This window comes from Atractosteus spatula, chromosome 7 (assembly GCF_055471065.1).
Source record: "Atractosteus spatula isolate fAtrSpa1 chromosome 7, fAtrSpa1.hap1, whole genome shotgun sequence".
NCBI lineage: Eukaryota > Metazoa > Chordata > Actinopteri > Semionotiformes > Lepisosteidae > Atractosteus > Atractosteus spatula.
The window spans coordinates 28339999-28353636 of record NC_142712.1 but is presented as its reverse complement, the minus strand read 5'-3'; the positions used below and the strand labels follow the sequence as shown (position 1 = coordinate 28353636).

General features: G+C 36.1%; 1 protein-coding gene across 1 annotated transcript in view; it reads left to right on the top strand.

Moving 5' to 3' along the window:
* Positions 1–9481, top strand: part of nav1a (neuron navigator 1a) — a 94023-nt gene extending 84542 nt beyond the window's left edge. The window contains exons 20-26 of the mRNA XM_088921068.1: positions 1272–1507; positions 2231–2385; positions 2748–2819; positions 3488–3684; positions 4663–4781; positions 5899–6096; positions 7475–9481. Of these exons, the coding sequence (XP_088777194.1) occupies positions 1272–1507; positions 2231–2385; positions 2748–2819; positions 3488–3684; positions 4663–4781; positions 5899–6096; positions 7475–7570 (1073 nt within the window). The 3' untranslated portion in view covers positions 7571–9481. The remainder of the gene's footprint in view (positions 1–1271; positions 1508–2230; positions 2386–2747; positions 2820–3487; positions 3685–4662; positions 4782–5898; positions 6097–7474) is intronic.
* The last annotated feature ends 4157 nt before the right edge of the window (positions 9482–13638 follow it).

Sequence of the window (13638 nt, the reverse complement as noted above, 5' to 3'; positions counted from 1 at the left end):
ACATACGTTCAGTATATCATTCATTTAGACCGTTTCGTAAATGAACTTGGTTATAACTTCTATATTAGATACTCAAAACAAGTACATAACTCTTAGGAATTAAATTGATATCAACTGGTTGGGATAACAATTGAATTCTCCAGCTGTAATGCATTGAAGTTGAATACTCATCCAATCTCTGGGGATTCAGATCTCCTGCGGGCTCTCTGGCTCCGTGCCAGGCTGTGCTGTGCGGCTTGCGATGGTGCGCTGCTGATGCTCACTGACCGGCTAGTTAGTGTTGGCTTTAACTAGCAAAGTTTGTGCACAGGAGAAAAGATAACTGTGGGTCCCAGCAGGTCAGGAAGAAGACCAGTTCGTTCCTGATGAAGCGCTAGTTCTGAATAGTGATTCAGCTGTCCACAGTTCCGACCTGTTCACGAGGCTTGCTGCTGATGCTAACCTCGGGTGGATCCTTTGGTTAGTCTCTGGCAACCTCCGCTCTAGACTCTTAGAACAAAGGAAAGTTCTGGCACTCGGACACACTGGCCGTTCCGTGGTTGTCCGGGCTGAGTCTCAGGATGGTCAGGAGGCGCGCTGCGAGAATGTCCTGCCCTTGGGAGCCTTCTGCTCCTGGGCCGTCCTGCCCTGGAATTGTCTCGCACCCCTGGAATTCTCCTTAGAATTCGCTTTAGAAAGTCTTAGAATAGTCTTGGAGCTCTGTGTTGCCTGTTTTTATCTGGAGGAACTTCAGCTCGTTCATTGGCTGAAAGTTTCATGGGTATCAGAGAACCACGTGGGTTACTCAGCCCTACCAGTCCCTGATTGGTTGATCAAGGTAAGACATGAGTCACTTACTCCTGACACTTAGGAATGCAGTCCAGATGTCCATCTGGCACTCCCTAGACAGATAGGTGCCAATGGATGACCTTTGATCATGATAGCCAGGCTTAGCTAAGTGCATCCCCCTTTGGGAGCTGTCCCTTATCAAAGGAAACCTTAAATCAGCCTGCATGAATAGTTTCTCTGCGGCTGCACCACAGAGATGAAGAGAGAGATGGGGCCTCATTTAGGAAAGCACAGCAACACTTAATTCTGTCTTATTAACAAGCATTGCCGCTACACTGTTATTGAGTTATTTATAAAAAAAAGACTCCATTTAAGAATGTTGTAACTTAGAATGTGTTCCTTTGTCATTTAGCTTTACTTTAACATCTTTACATTAAAAACAGAAACATGAAGCTTGATGTCAAGAGGTCTTGTTTCCCCCCAACCCCGCTTCCTTTCTATAGGTTTGAAGGAGAAGTGTGTGGACAGTCTGGTGTTTGAGACTCTGATTCCCAAGCCCATGATGCAACACTACATCAGCCTACTGCTAAAACATCGACGACTGATACTCTCGGGGCCCAGCGGTACAGGCAAGACCTACCTCACTTCACGTCTAGCGGAGTACTTGGTGGATCGCTCTGGGCGGGAAGTCACAGAAGGCATCACGGTCACATATAACATGCACCAGCAGTCCTGCAAGGTGAGCTCCATTGAGTGGCCTACAACAGCTCAAATTTACTATTGCAATACATTTGCTCAAGTTTTGTCATAACGTGTTTTTATTTTCTCAAAATACTTATTTACAAAATGTTAAACCCGACAATCGGTTAACAAGTGTTTTATTCTTGTTTACACTGAGTTATAGCTACCGATTTAATATGATTTTTTATTGTAAAAAAATTATCCTCAATCGTTTCACATTTTTTATACATCTAAGTAAACAAAAAATAAACAGAAAGGCTTGCCATTTTAAATTGAGAAACCCTCAATATAGCAAAATTGTCTACTTTCCCCCCAATACTTTCAAGGCAGAATTGTGAAATAAATAAGAATTTGCTCATTAGATATGCCTGTAATTTGAACACATTTGTGTTATTTGTATAACAGTACCACATTGTAATATGGCATAGCCCTGTATAAATGGTTCTTTACATTATAAAAGGACACAAACATAATATCTTATATCTTATCTTATGTTATCTTAATATAATATCTTATAATGTACACAGTATCTTGAACTACAGATATTTTCAATTGTAACAACAAAATTACAAAGGTTACACTTGTAACCTTTCTTGAGTTCTAAAGTGCTGTTAAGGAATGCAACACTACCAACATCATGTAAATCTGTATAAGAGATATTAAATTATTAAAGCAGTGTATTAAGGCAAAGTATTTATCATCTTTCCATTTTGGTTTTCAGGACCTGCAGCTGTATCTTTCCAATCTGGCAAATCAAATTGATCGGGAGACTAGCAGTGGAGATGTCCCATTGGTTATTATCCTGGATGACCTTAGTGATGCATGTTCTATCAGTGAGCTTGTTAATGGTGCTCTGACCTGCAAATACCACAAATGGTGAGTCAGGATTTTTGTAAGGTCTTCACTTTATTTCCTATCTTGTATTTATAATTTGTTTTTGCTAACTGCATACAATATCCTGTACTTGTCTACATTAAACATCTTCTGACAAGTGTTTGCCCAGCCTAAACTTTTATCTTTTGGATTTCATTTGCTGCTTCTATAATACTATTGTCCAATCCTTTTGTCCAGGGCAACTTACACAATGTGCTATGGTGTACTGTATAACGTAAATATAAAAAGCAATTCACATGTAGCACTAATTTCCATTGGAATTCCATATGATTTGGATGGTTAAGTATAAAGTTAAGAGAAATTATTTAGCATAGATTTTCTTACATGTTTCTTCTTGTTTGCAGCCCCTATATTATTGGTACAACTAATCAGCCAGTCAAGATGACTCCAAATCACGGTTTGCATCTGAGCTTTAGGTATGTGCTGGAAAACTGTGTAGCTCTCCTAATTAGGGTGTATATATATAATAAGATTAAACTGTAATATACTGTGGAATGTACAGTAGCATATTTTTCCTGAGGGACTGCAGTGAAAATCCTGGGTCCAGAAATATGACATTGGGTCCTTCACTGTTCACTTTTATTACTGAACCTGAAAGCTCATGTACTTTGTATACCTCAAATCAGATGTTTGTTTGATTTTCTTTATCATAAAATAATTTTAAAATATGCACTTTCTAGTAGATCTTTTGAAACCTTTAAAACCTGCTTTTATGTAGCCGGGATCTTTTTTCATAAAAAAGTCTTTTGAGGTTGTGTTTTCTTCAGAGATGCTATCTCTCTATGCTGAATCTAAGTAAATTAAATGACTAATACAAAGCAGATCAAATTCACCTTTTCTTTTAAATACTCTGAGATGCAGCAGTTTAAGATTATTAGCAAAATATGAACAACCAAACAAACTTATTAAAAACAGACTTAAAACCACATGCTACAATTAATGAATATAGTGCAAACTGCATTTCACCTTCAATTTAAATATACTGCCATCAGTCACAAGAAGAAGTCTCTTCTTTTATATGAGCTTGTGAATGATGATTGAGCCCAACCTCTGTCAAGTAACTCGTGATTCCTATCATCTGCAGAATGGTGACTTTTTCTAACAACGTGGAGCCAGCTAATGGCTTCTTAGTGCGTTACCTGCACAGGAAGCTGATGGAATCGGAGAATGAGAGCAGCATTTGCAGTGAGGAGCTCATGCGGGTGCTGGACTGGGTGCCCAAGCTCTGGTACCACCTGCACACCTTCTTGGAGAAGCACAGCACCTCTGACTTTCTCATTGGTAGGACTGACGCAGAATCCTGGGCAGAATGACTACAAATACCTGCTTACAGATCCACTATATGAATAGGATTCTTTTTTCATAGGTTATTTCTTGCCAGGTTACCTGATATTAAAACTGAAATAAGCTGCAACTAGGCAATCTGACCTAACAGTGTTTTTGACAGAAAGAGTTTAATTATTTTTGCAGTGGAACTTAGGCATGATATTTTACTCTTTGCATATTGCTTTTATTTAAAACTAATTAATTTTAATTAAATTGTAGAATAGAATTGTAGAATTTAATTTTGTAATAGAAAATAAAATCTAAATTAAATCAAATAAAATTAATGTAATTATTTTAATAGATTTGTTTAATATGGTTAATATAATTTCTGTACACCTGGAACAGGTCTCTATTTTTGTGCACCTTTACACCTCTGATCTTAATAGATGTCAACCCTTATAGTATGTACACAAGAGTGGGCTTCATGAAATGCTTTTTTTGTTGTTTTTATTAAACTGAATAAAGTATTATTGAATACTGACTTAGCTTAACTGGCTAAGTCACAACACAGAGATTCTGAAGTAAATGAATTTCCTCTAGAACGCACGTTCAAACAGTGTGGTTATTTGTCCGTTGTCCAGACATCCAACCTTTATAAACCTCGCCAATGAATAATCTTGAAATCAAATTCATGTAAAACTTAATTTTTTTAGATTGTAAAATGATCATTGAAACAAATTTTAAAATCATCTTCCTATCACTTTGGCAGTAAAATGAGGGGATGTGAAGTACTTTAATCCTGGATTTTTTAGAAATGTTCCTATATATGGACTGTTGACATTAAACAGAAAGGTTTCTTCCACATACTTAATTGAGGTGTTGTAATTACTGGTTGTTGGATGGACATGTATGGAGTTAAGATTTTTGCTAAAGAAGAAGGCTGCTTATGAAGGTTGCATATGTCCCTTTGCTGAAAGACATCTGTCTCCTCAGGGCCCTGTTTCTTCCTGTCCTGCCCAGTCACAGTGGAGGAGTTCCGTTCATGGTTCATCGACCTTTGGAACCATTCCATCATACCCTACCTGCAAGAAGGCGCCAAGGACGGTATCAAGGTACAGTATCCTACCAAGCATCCTCTTTATAGAGGAATAAATTACCATTTCAATGTCTGTTATAGTTTAAGATTTAGCTGTGGACGTGAACCTTTTATTGCTTGGGATACAGATTGTAATAGTTTGATTGTACTCAGTAGTTTGTAGATCAAACAGTGTTCTAAATTAATTTTCCACATCTTCACTCTCAAAATATTATGACTTAGTATTAGTATATTATACTTATCATTAGTATATTGAGCATTATGTAGAAGGGCAAATGGAACAGGTTTTGGTTTAAAATGTCAGTTTTCAACTTAGACTATTTGTATACTCATATAAGAACTTCTTCTATTTTAATAATGTTACTAAAATTCACATATGTTCCTGAAGGTAACTGAATGTGGAAATAGTGACCAATGTGACTAAATAATTCTGCCTATGTTGTTGCTAGTGACTTAAAAAAAGGACTTCTATTTGTTTCTTAAGGGATTCTTCACTGTCAGCTTCAAGAAAGTAGTCAAAGAGTTCGTCCCATTACACTGTATTTAAAGCAGTGTCTTGTGTTTTCTGTCTGAATATCTCTTGATTTAATTTTCATTCATGTTCAGTGGCAATTGATGTTGAAGTAGTACCCTGGGTGACTTGTTCACAGCCCTTCAAATACCTGCATCAAAATCCCCCACATAACCTTCTGTGTTCCAGACTAAGAATATTCTGTTCCTTTTGTCTTATATCCATTTCAGACCACAGATTAGTCTGTTTTCTTTCCTTGGTACTCTCTCTTTCCTGCAGCATGGTGACCAAAACTGAAACATGTTCTAAATGAAGTCTAATGGTCATATAATTTTAACATCTATCCTTTTGATTTAAATTCAGTACTTTTAACTACAATTTCATCATGACCACATTCTGCTGACCATTATCAATGTTTTCCTACATTGACTATTGACTAGACTGTTGAAATCGCCATAAACCCATGTTGTCTGCATGCAATATGGTTATTTTACCTGTTATTTTTACCTTTTTGTCTTTATTATTTGTTACCTGTACTGTTAGGTTTACATTCTCTTTTTTGGTGTTTAAGTTCTGGGCCCTAATATTTTAAGTGTTTAAAGTTTTTTTCTTCTTTTTTCAGGTGCATGGCCATAAGGCTGTTTGGGAGGACCCAGTGGAGTGGGTGAGGGGTACTCTGCCCTGGCCCTCTGCTCAACAGGACCAGGCTAAGCTTTTCCACCTACCCCCCCCAAGCGTGGGACCAGTTAGCACAGGGCAGGTTGCCGAAGAGCGGGTATCCAAGGAGACAACCCCCAGTTCCCTCGAGTCAGACCCACTAGTGAGTAGGCACTAGAGATGCCATTTCTCTTTTTCTCAGTATCCTACTGTTTAAACCCTAGACAAATACTTCATTATCATCCAATCAAACTTTGGTTGATGGATAATAATCCAACTGCTGACTTTCACATTCTGGTCTTCTTAAAGGAATCGCCATCATAATTGAAGCCCATCAGTTCAATAAATTGGTTAAGCACTTCCTTCTACACAGATCTGCCATGTACTGAGGCTGTTGGTGGGAAACAGCTGCCATGCCTCGCCCAGGTGGGGCTGCACTTCAGTGGTGGATTCTTTGCATAAAATTAAGTGTTAAATCCTTGGCACGTTTGTCTATTCTGTTGTCATACAAATGACAAAGTTCAGGTGTCTGTGAAGCAGACGTCTCTTTATTTCATATGCATATGGAAGTCCGGCTTGCAACCACCAGACTTAAAAAATAACTAGCTGAAGATGGTCCTTTATACCTTAAAACACAAAGAATTACTATGACACATTCTAAACAAATGATAAGACAGCAACACATGCCAATTAATTATATCTACTGTAAGTTGCAGACTGGACAACAGTTAGTTCTTTTCATATTCTGGGCGTACAGCCAGCTTACCAAATACATGCCCTTTATCTTACTGACCAAGGACAGGCAGGATCTTTATATATATTGAGCGTAAAGCTGACTTCAAGACACTGGACTGCATAGATTGCAAAAATACAAAAACAAGAAATTATATTATCATCTCACTTCCCAGGTAGCTCTCTTCTCTCTTCAAATCTTGCAAGAGTGTTCCTTTAAGAACTATCTTGGTTTACTAACTATATAAAACCTCCATAAAATATTAGATTTTATAGACATAAATCAATACAAATTGCTTCCAAAATGAAAAGGCAATCAAATAGAAAGAGAATATGCATTAATAATTTAATTACATTACTGGTCAGAGGTACAGCAAAATATATTTTGATGGGCTAAAAACTAAAATAAGCCATTTTATTTCTAAAACCAGGTATTTTATATTTTTCCCTTTTCAAAAGCCTATTATTAGTAGAAGCAGTATAATATTTTGCATCTGCTGAAGTATATTCCTCACTTTAATTAAAGCAAAATCAAAATTATCTCAATGTTCAGGCCATGTTCCACATTATAAATATGTGCCTGTGTAACGTTACTGGATGACCTTTAAGCTTTTCACTCTGGTGATGAGATTACCTTAAAATGGCTGAAAAATTATGCTGAAACTACATAGCTAAATGATCAAAAAGATCAAAAGAACTGTTGGAATAAGAAACGGGGGAACTATGGAAGAAAGAAGTGCCTCTGTTGGACCATCCTTGATATAAATGCACCATCGCATGATGTGAATCTGACATTTTTTCCTTTCCAGATGGCCATGCTGTTAAAACTTCAGGAGGCAGCCAATTACATTGAATCTCCTGATCGTGAGACAGCAGTCGAGCCCAATCTCCAATCTACTCTTTGAAAACTACAAGGAGACTAAAGACTGAATACCTTTGGATGGCTAGTGCTGTTAAGAAGCTTTCTGCCATGTTTTTGATTAATCGGTGGGCCTGCAGTCTTTTGGAGTGTCTTTGTCTTGGTTGTGCTGAGTTACAGAAGGAACCTGCAGACACAGCATGTTCTATATCTAGTAGAACTAAAAACTAATACTATTAAAAAGAATTCAGTTGGATTTCACCTTTAATGTTAAGAGAAAATAACTGTTCGTACCGTACTTTTTTGTTTAAACTACAACTGCATGGCAATCATTGCAACAGGTTAAAAACAGAAATTACAGTTTTAGATTTTTTTAGTTATTTAGTTTTTCTCAAAGAAAATTAATCTTAACCTGTTATTAGAGGTTATATTTACTTTTACTCTAAAAAAACTCTCATTGGGAGCCATTACTGTTCCACTGCTGCCCCTTCACATCACTCAAGGAAACAGGTGCTCACTGGGAACCTAACAGTATTTTCACACCTCTCTGGTCCTCACAGCTTGTGGGCAGAAATTGAAGCTCACAGAAAAGAAACGGAAACCTTATCTTTGAATGCTTGGCATTGTTTTGATATGTCTAGAGCATGTCAAAGTTGAACAGCTGGTTTATTGTCATGGAATTATCCACGCACATGGAAAAGATTTTAGTCTGTGCTTTGAAATTCTCTGATCCACGAACAACAGGTTTGTGCATTCATTTTCTAAATGACAGTGTCTGTTTCCCCAGTCTCACATTTATTTTCTGGAAAAAACTGAAATTAAAATTTAACAATCAAAACTGAAACACTAACATAGTGTATTTTAAAATGTCATCTGGTGTTCTCAATGAATATTCAACATGCAAGTAAGTAATTACATTCCTTTCCCTTATAATAAATAGTAATCGCATTTCCCTTATCTCTGTAGCTTGAAGAGCATTTTCCTGTGTTTTCCATTCTGAACATGGAAAACACACAGAAATGGACTGTCTTACAGGTGTATAGTTTTACATTTTGAATTCATTACCCCTAACCAATATAAATTATAGTGAGAACAGTTTAACTTTAGCTATAGTTTAACTGTGTTGATTCACAGAAAAGTAGTATCAAAATCAATACTTTTGTTGACATATTTGAAAGTGAACAGTTTCCATTAAAGTAAATTAATTCAATGGTCAATTTAATGTTCTTTGCTCATAGTGAAAACACCAGCATTCTTCAGCTACCATATATGTTGGTCCCTATTACAAGCAGACGGTTTTGGCAGGATGGACAAAACAGTGGTTTCTATCTTGATCTCATTCAGCTGCCAACATCTTGTATTTGATGCTTTGTTAGAAGAAAAAACAACCTATGTTCTTGGATCATGGAATTCAGGTTTCAGTAAAACAAGCTGTGACGACTAAGCCTCAGACACATATGCAATTTTCAATTAAAATAGATGTTAAAAATGGTGCTTAAAAGAACGCCTTAATATATGAACCTCCTTTAGTTATTACTAAGAGTCATCAAAAAATAATGTTTCTTTCGTTAGTATCTGAACAAAAATATATACCTGTACATACCTTCAAAAAGTATAGTGTAGCATGCAGGGAGTCCACATTACCTTCTGTAGAATTCAGGATAAATTAATTGGTGCTCTTCTCCAGTGTGCTAGCTTATTAAAGAGACTACAGATTATAAATTCGGTCAGGAGTTTGAGTATCATGTCAGCAATGAAAGCAGTACTGCATAATCTGAGCCAGAGAAAATGTTGCAACAAGCTTGGAACTAGAGTTGCCCAGATTTGGAAATAGTAGCACCTGAAATTATTTTTTTTTTTAATATGCAGGGAATTTGAGAGAAACTTTTGAGAGGAAACCTGCCTTGTATTTGCACATATACCTAATTTATAATCTTTTGTTCAAAGAAAAAATAAATCTGCTTTTAATAGATCCTGATGTTCAGATTTTTTTTTAACTCTAGGATCAATGATAATACAATAAAATTAACCTTCAAGATGTTTTGGACTGAGGTTGTTGAAACAACCTACGATAAAATATTGCACATGTTGCTTAACCTAAATGGCCTGATCTACGTTTATGTCTATGTCTCGGTTAAATTTGTCTATTGATTTAATCCTTGATGCACTTTGTTTATTTTACTTTTGAGGTAGACATGTATCAGTAAGTATTGTTTTAGAATAGAAAGTACAATTATTGTCAGATCCCTTATCCATGTTGGAGGCTGGATTTTAAAGTGCAGTTCAAATGTGAAACTACAGGAGATTGTGGGCTCCCATAACTATATTTCATAACTTATACATAGGTTATCCTGAAGTGCTTATTCTTACAGTAATGCAGTTTATGGATTCACTTGAATGATGGAAATGGCCATGAACAAAGCTGCCTTTTAAGAGCTTTTTCGATAGAATGCTTCAGGCTCCATTCACTTTTGGTTAGGATTAGCTGTTGGGAAAATGCTGTTTTTTCTGTTTTTTGTGTTGTAGATGGTCATTTTTATTTCCTGCTTTTCATTTCGAAGTCATATCTGTGATGAGAGAATGTTATTTTTTAATGAATATTATGCAGATGTAAGTTGTAGGAGTAAAGATTTTTTCCTTCTACAGGATGAACATCTTTTTTTAGCATTTTGGAAGATACAGTTCTAAAGCACAGACATATCTTCAGTGAATCTGAAAGATAATGGTCAAAATGGTCTGCCAGTTTGACTCCCACTGCAAATATTTTTTGCAGTTTTATCATTTTAAAGATGAAATAGGATAATGTATTGTTCTAATTGCCATTGACACTGGTTTTTGTAAGTGTAATGTTTTTATTGTCTGGCTTTTAGTTTGACAAACAGATTTCTGGGTCACATTTTTCTTTTGATTTTTTTTTCAAAATTAATGTTAGGCTTAAGAATCTTTCAGCACCTGCAAAATGTTAAGGTACTTTAACTTCAAAGAAATAGAAAATAGATGTAGCAGTTATCTGAGATTTGTAACAATTATAGTCTGAATATAGGCATTGGAAAAAGATATTGCAGCAATGGCCACTGACCATCCAAGTGAACTTCTATACTTTACATTACTTCTACATAAACAACATTTGGCATTGATGGTAAGTACTTTAGTAATACGGTGCGAATATATTTGTATACTTAACCAAATACTTGAATTGTTTTCTAGAATAGTGACTGTAATGTTCACAGATGGCGTAGCTGGGAATTACAAGGAATGTAAGCTTAGTACCTGTTATAGTTCTGTGCTTTTATATTCGATGCATAGATGTGTCAGCCATAGAACAACGTAATGATATTGGTGCTATTATAACTGTCCCTTAGTTATGCTTTTAATTGCTTCTGAAAAGCTACAACCTTACCTTTTGGATGGCAGTTTATTTTTGATGATTGCCAGCATTTCTGTGTTCATAGCATCAGGTTTAAAGTGGTGTTATAGTGGTCACATTGTTTGGGAATAATATTGGCAGAGTCATTTTATTTGTTGGTTGGTATGCAGTGACAGAATGAGTGATTTATACAAAAACCTCAATAGATGTGGTGCTTTGGCATATCCTATCAAAGTATCAACCTGGTCAATGTCTTTCAGACAGTTATATTTTAAAAGAATTATGCCAGTAAATTTTGAGGAAAAACGTAAGGATCAGATTAAATGGTAAAATCTGAATGTCTTTTTCTGTTAGAGCAAAAGTGCCTGCAACACTGTGTGTTTGAGTCTCCTTGGATTTGGTTTACCATAGAATTACATTAGCCAAGAGACAAAAGGCAGAGAAGTACCTGAAAATAAACTTTAAAAAATGGAATGAAACAAAAGGAATGCCCATACTTTCTGGAAAATCAACATATAAAATATCTAAGCATATTATCATTTGTGATTGTATGAGTGAATACTAAAAACAAACACCTCAAAATAGTTGACTAAGTGCCTTTGGAAATTTGGTGGTACAATGAATGCAGACTTCATAAACAGGAGCTCTGCACTGGAGATGCCCTTGAGTTTTTTCATCTTTAAATACAGACATTGTGGTCTGAATGCATGATGCAAATTGGGGCTATTTCTACATCTGCATTAGTACATTAGTAGCAGGGATGGTCCTTTCACATTCTTAGCCAAGTACTGGTATGAATGAGAAGTAGCAACGCCTGATTTGTTCTTGTCCAATTAAACACAAAAATGTGGTGCGTCAACAAAACCCTCAAATCCACTCCAACAGCACTGGCTACCGGAGTGTCAAAGATCATTCCCCCACCCAATACTATTACCCTCTATGAAATCCAGCAAATCAAGGAGAATAAACATCTCTCTATCCACCAGAACCCCTGCCATTGTTTGAAGTTGCACGAGACCTTCTGGAAACCTTTTACCTCTCTGAAGCTTGGCTAGCCAAATGGATCTCGTAATGTTGCAAACGTTGTGAAAGATCCAACTAATTAGGTCCCTGGCTTGATGTTCCACATAGGTCATGGGTATATCTGAACCTCATCTTTACAAATCATTGCAGATTGCAGATATGGATTCATGAACCATGAATGGAAAAGAAAACTTGAGTGACTATGGTCACCAGAAATAGACTATAGAATACATCATTCAGTGTCCGATCTGCAAACATTAAGGAACTTCTATAGTGATGCACTTTGTCACTCCTGATCTTATTATGTGGCTTATACACCCAAATCTAAATTTGTAGTTGCTGCTCTACAGCTACACATAATAACCATATGAAAAAAGAAGAACTGGTTCCAATGCTGTTGTACTGGTTCCCTGTTGTCGAACTAATCCGCCTGAGCACTTCTTCTAAGCGTTGGGGAAAATAAAGTGAATTGGAGAATCCCCCAATGATCCTTATTTTTTGTCAAGGCAACAGCTGTTGAACCTAGCCTCCAGTTAACTGATGGTATAAGCTTTAGTGTTTCAGAGTGTGAAGAAGCAGTAATGAGTCTGCTATCTTCTATCCCTGGAGGACAGATGCATGTATCTATGATTCTGGTATTAATTCAGGAATATGGCTCTGGGGGCAAAAATGAAAAGAGGGAGCCTTGGAACTGGGGCATTTAAAATGGGAAAAATAAATTGCCATTCCTGAATTCAGAACAAATAAACATGAAACGTGACCAACCGGCATAGAGGGAGACAGCTAGAAATTGATACGGTTGTGGTTTTTCAGAATGCAGAGTGTAAATTTACACTTATTCATCTCAGCATCTTAATCTTAATGGAATTGATGGAATCTTAATTGCATATCTCAGCATTAAGTGTCATAGGGCACAAATGCACTTAATGTAACAAAGTACAAAAAGCTTTAGGCTTTAGCAGTTGTGGACCAGTAACTTCCCATTATGGATACAGAAAATGTTAAATCATGTCAAACTTAAACTGAAACTGCATGCTAGTTTTGTACAGTGGGAGGGTGGGAAACTATGTAACACAAGGTAAAAACCCATCTAGGTATTTTAAATGCATTTCTTATGAAAAGCTTGTTAGTTTTTTTATTGTTCTGAATTAGGTTACAAACTTGTGCAAAATTGAATACTCTTCTTTTTTAGCAGTTATTGAAATAAGTTGTCTTTTTTCCTTAGGACTTTTAACTCAATGCATTCAGGTACCAGAAATCTCATAAATAAGTGAATGCAACAGTGTTACTGAAAAACCTCAAATCAAGCCTTAGAAAAGATGTATTTAAAAGAGGCTGTCCTATCCTGAATCTATCTTAATTTTAGCAGAGACAAAGTGTTGACTAAGTCATGTTCTTTACCTTCTATCATGTGTGACTCTGAGCATTTCCTGTTTTAAAAGTAAGGTATGATTAACAATTTGTCCCAAAAAAAGTAGACTTGGGGCTTTTGCATAGTTAAGTAATTTTCAATCAACAAGACCATAATAATGATAATATTATTAATAATGCTTTTTACAAACTAGATTTTTTTATTACTTGGGATTTTTGTGCATTGCTTTTTATTAAGCTGTGGAAAATAAGGTTTATTTTTTAATTGGTTTATTTTTTAAGAAAGGACAAAGCATTCATGGTTTCTATTGGCATGCTCAGAAAGTAGGCATTTTTGGAATGTAATTAATTTA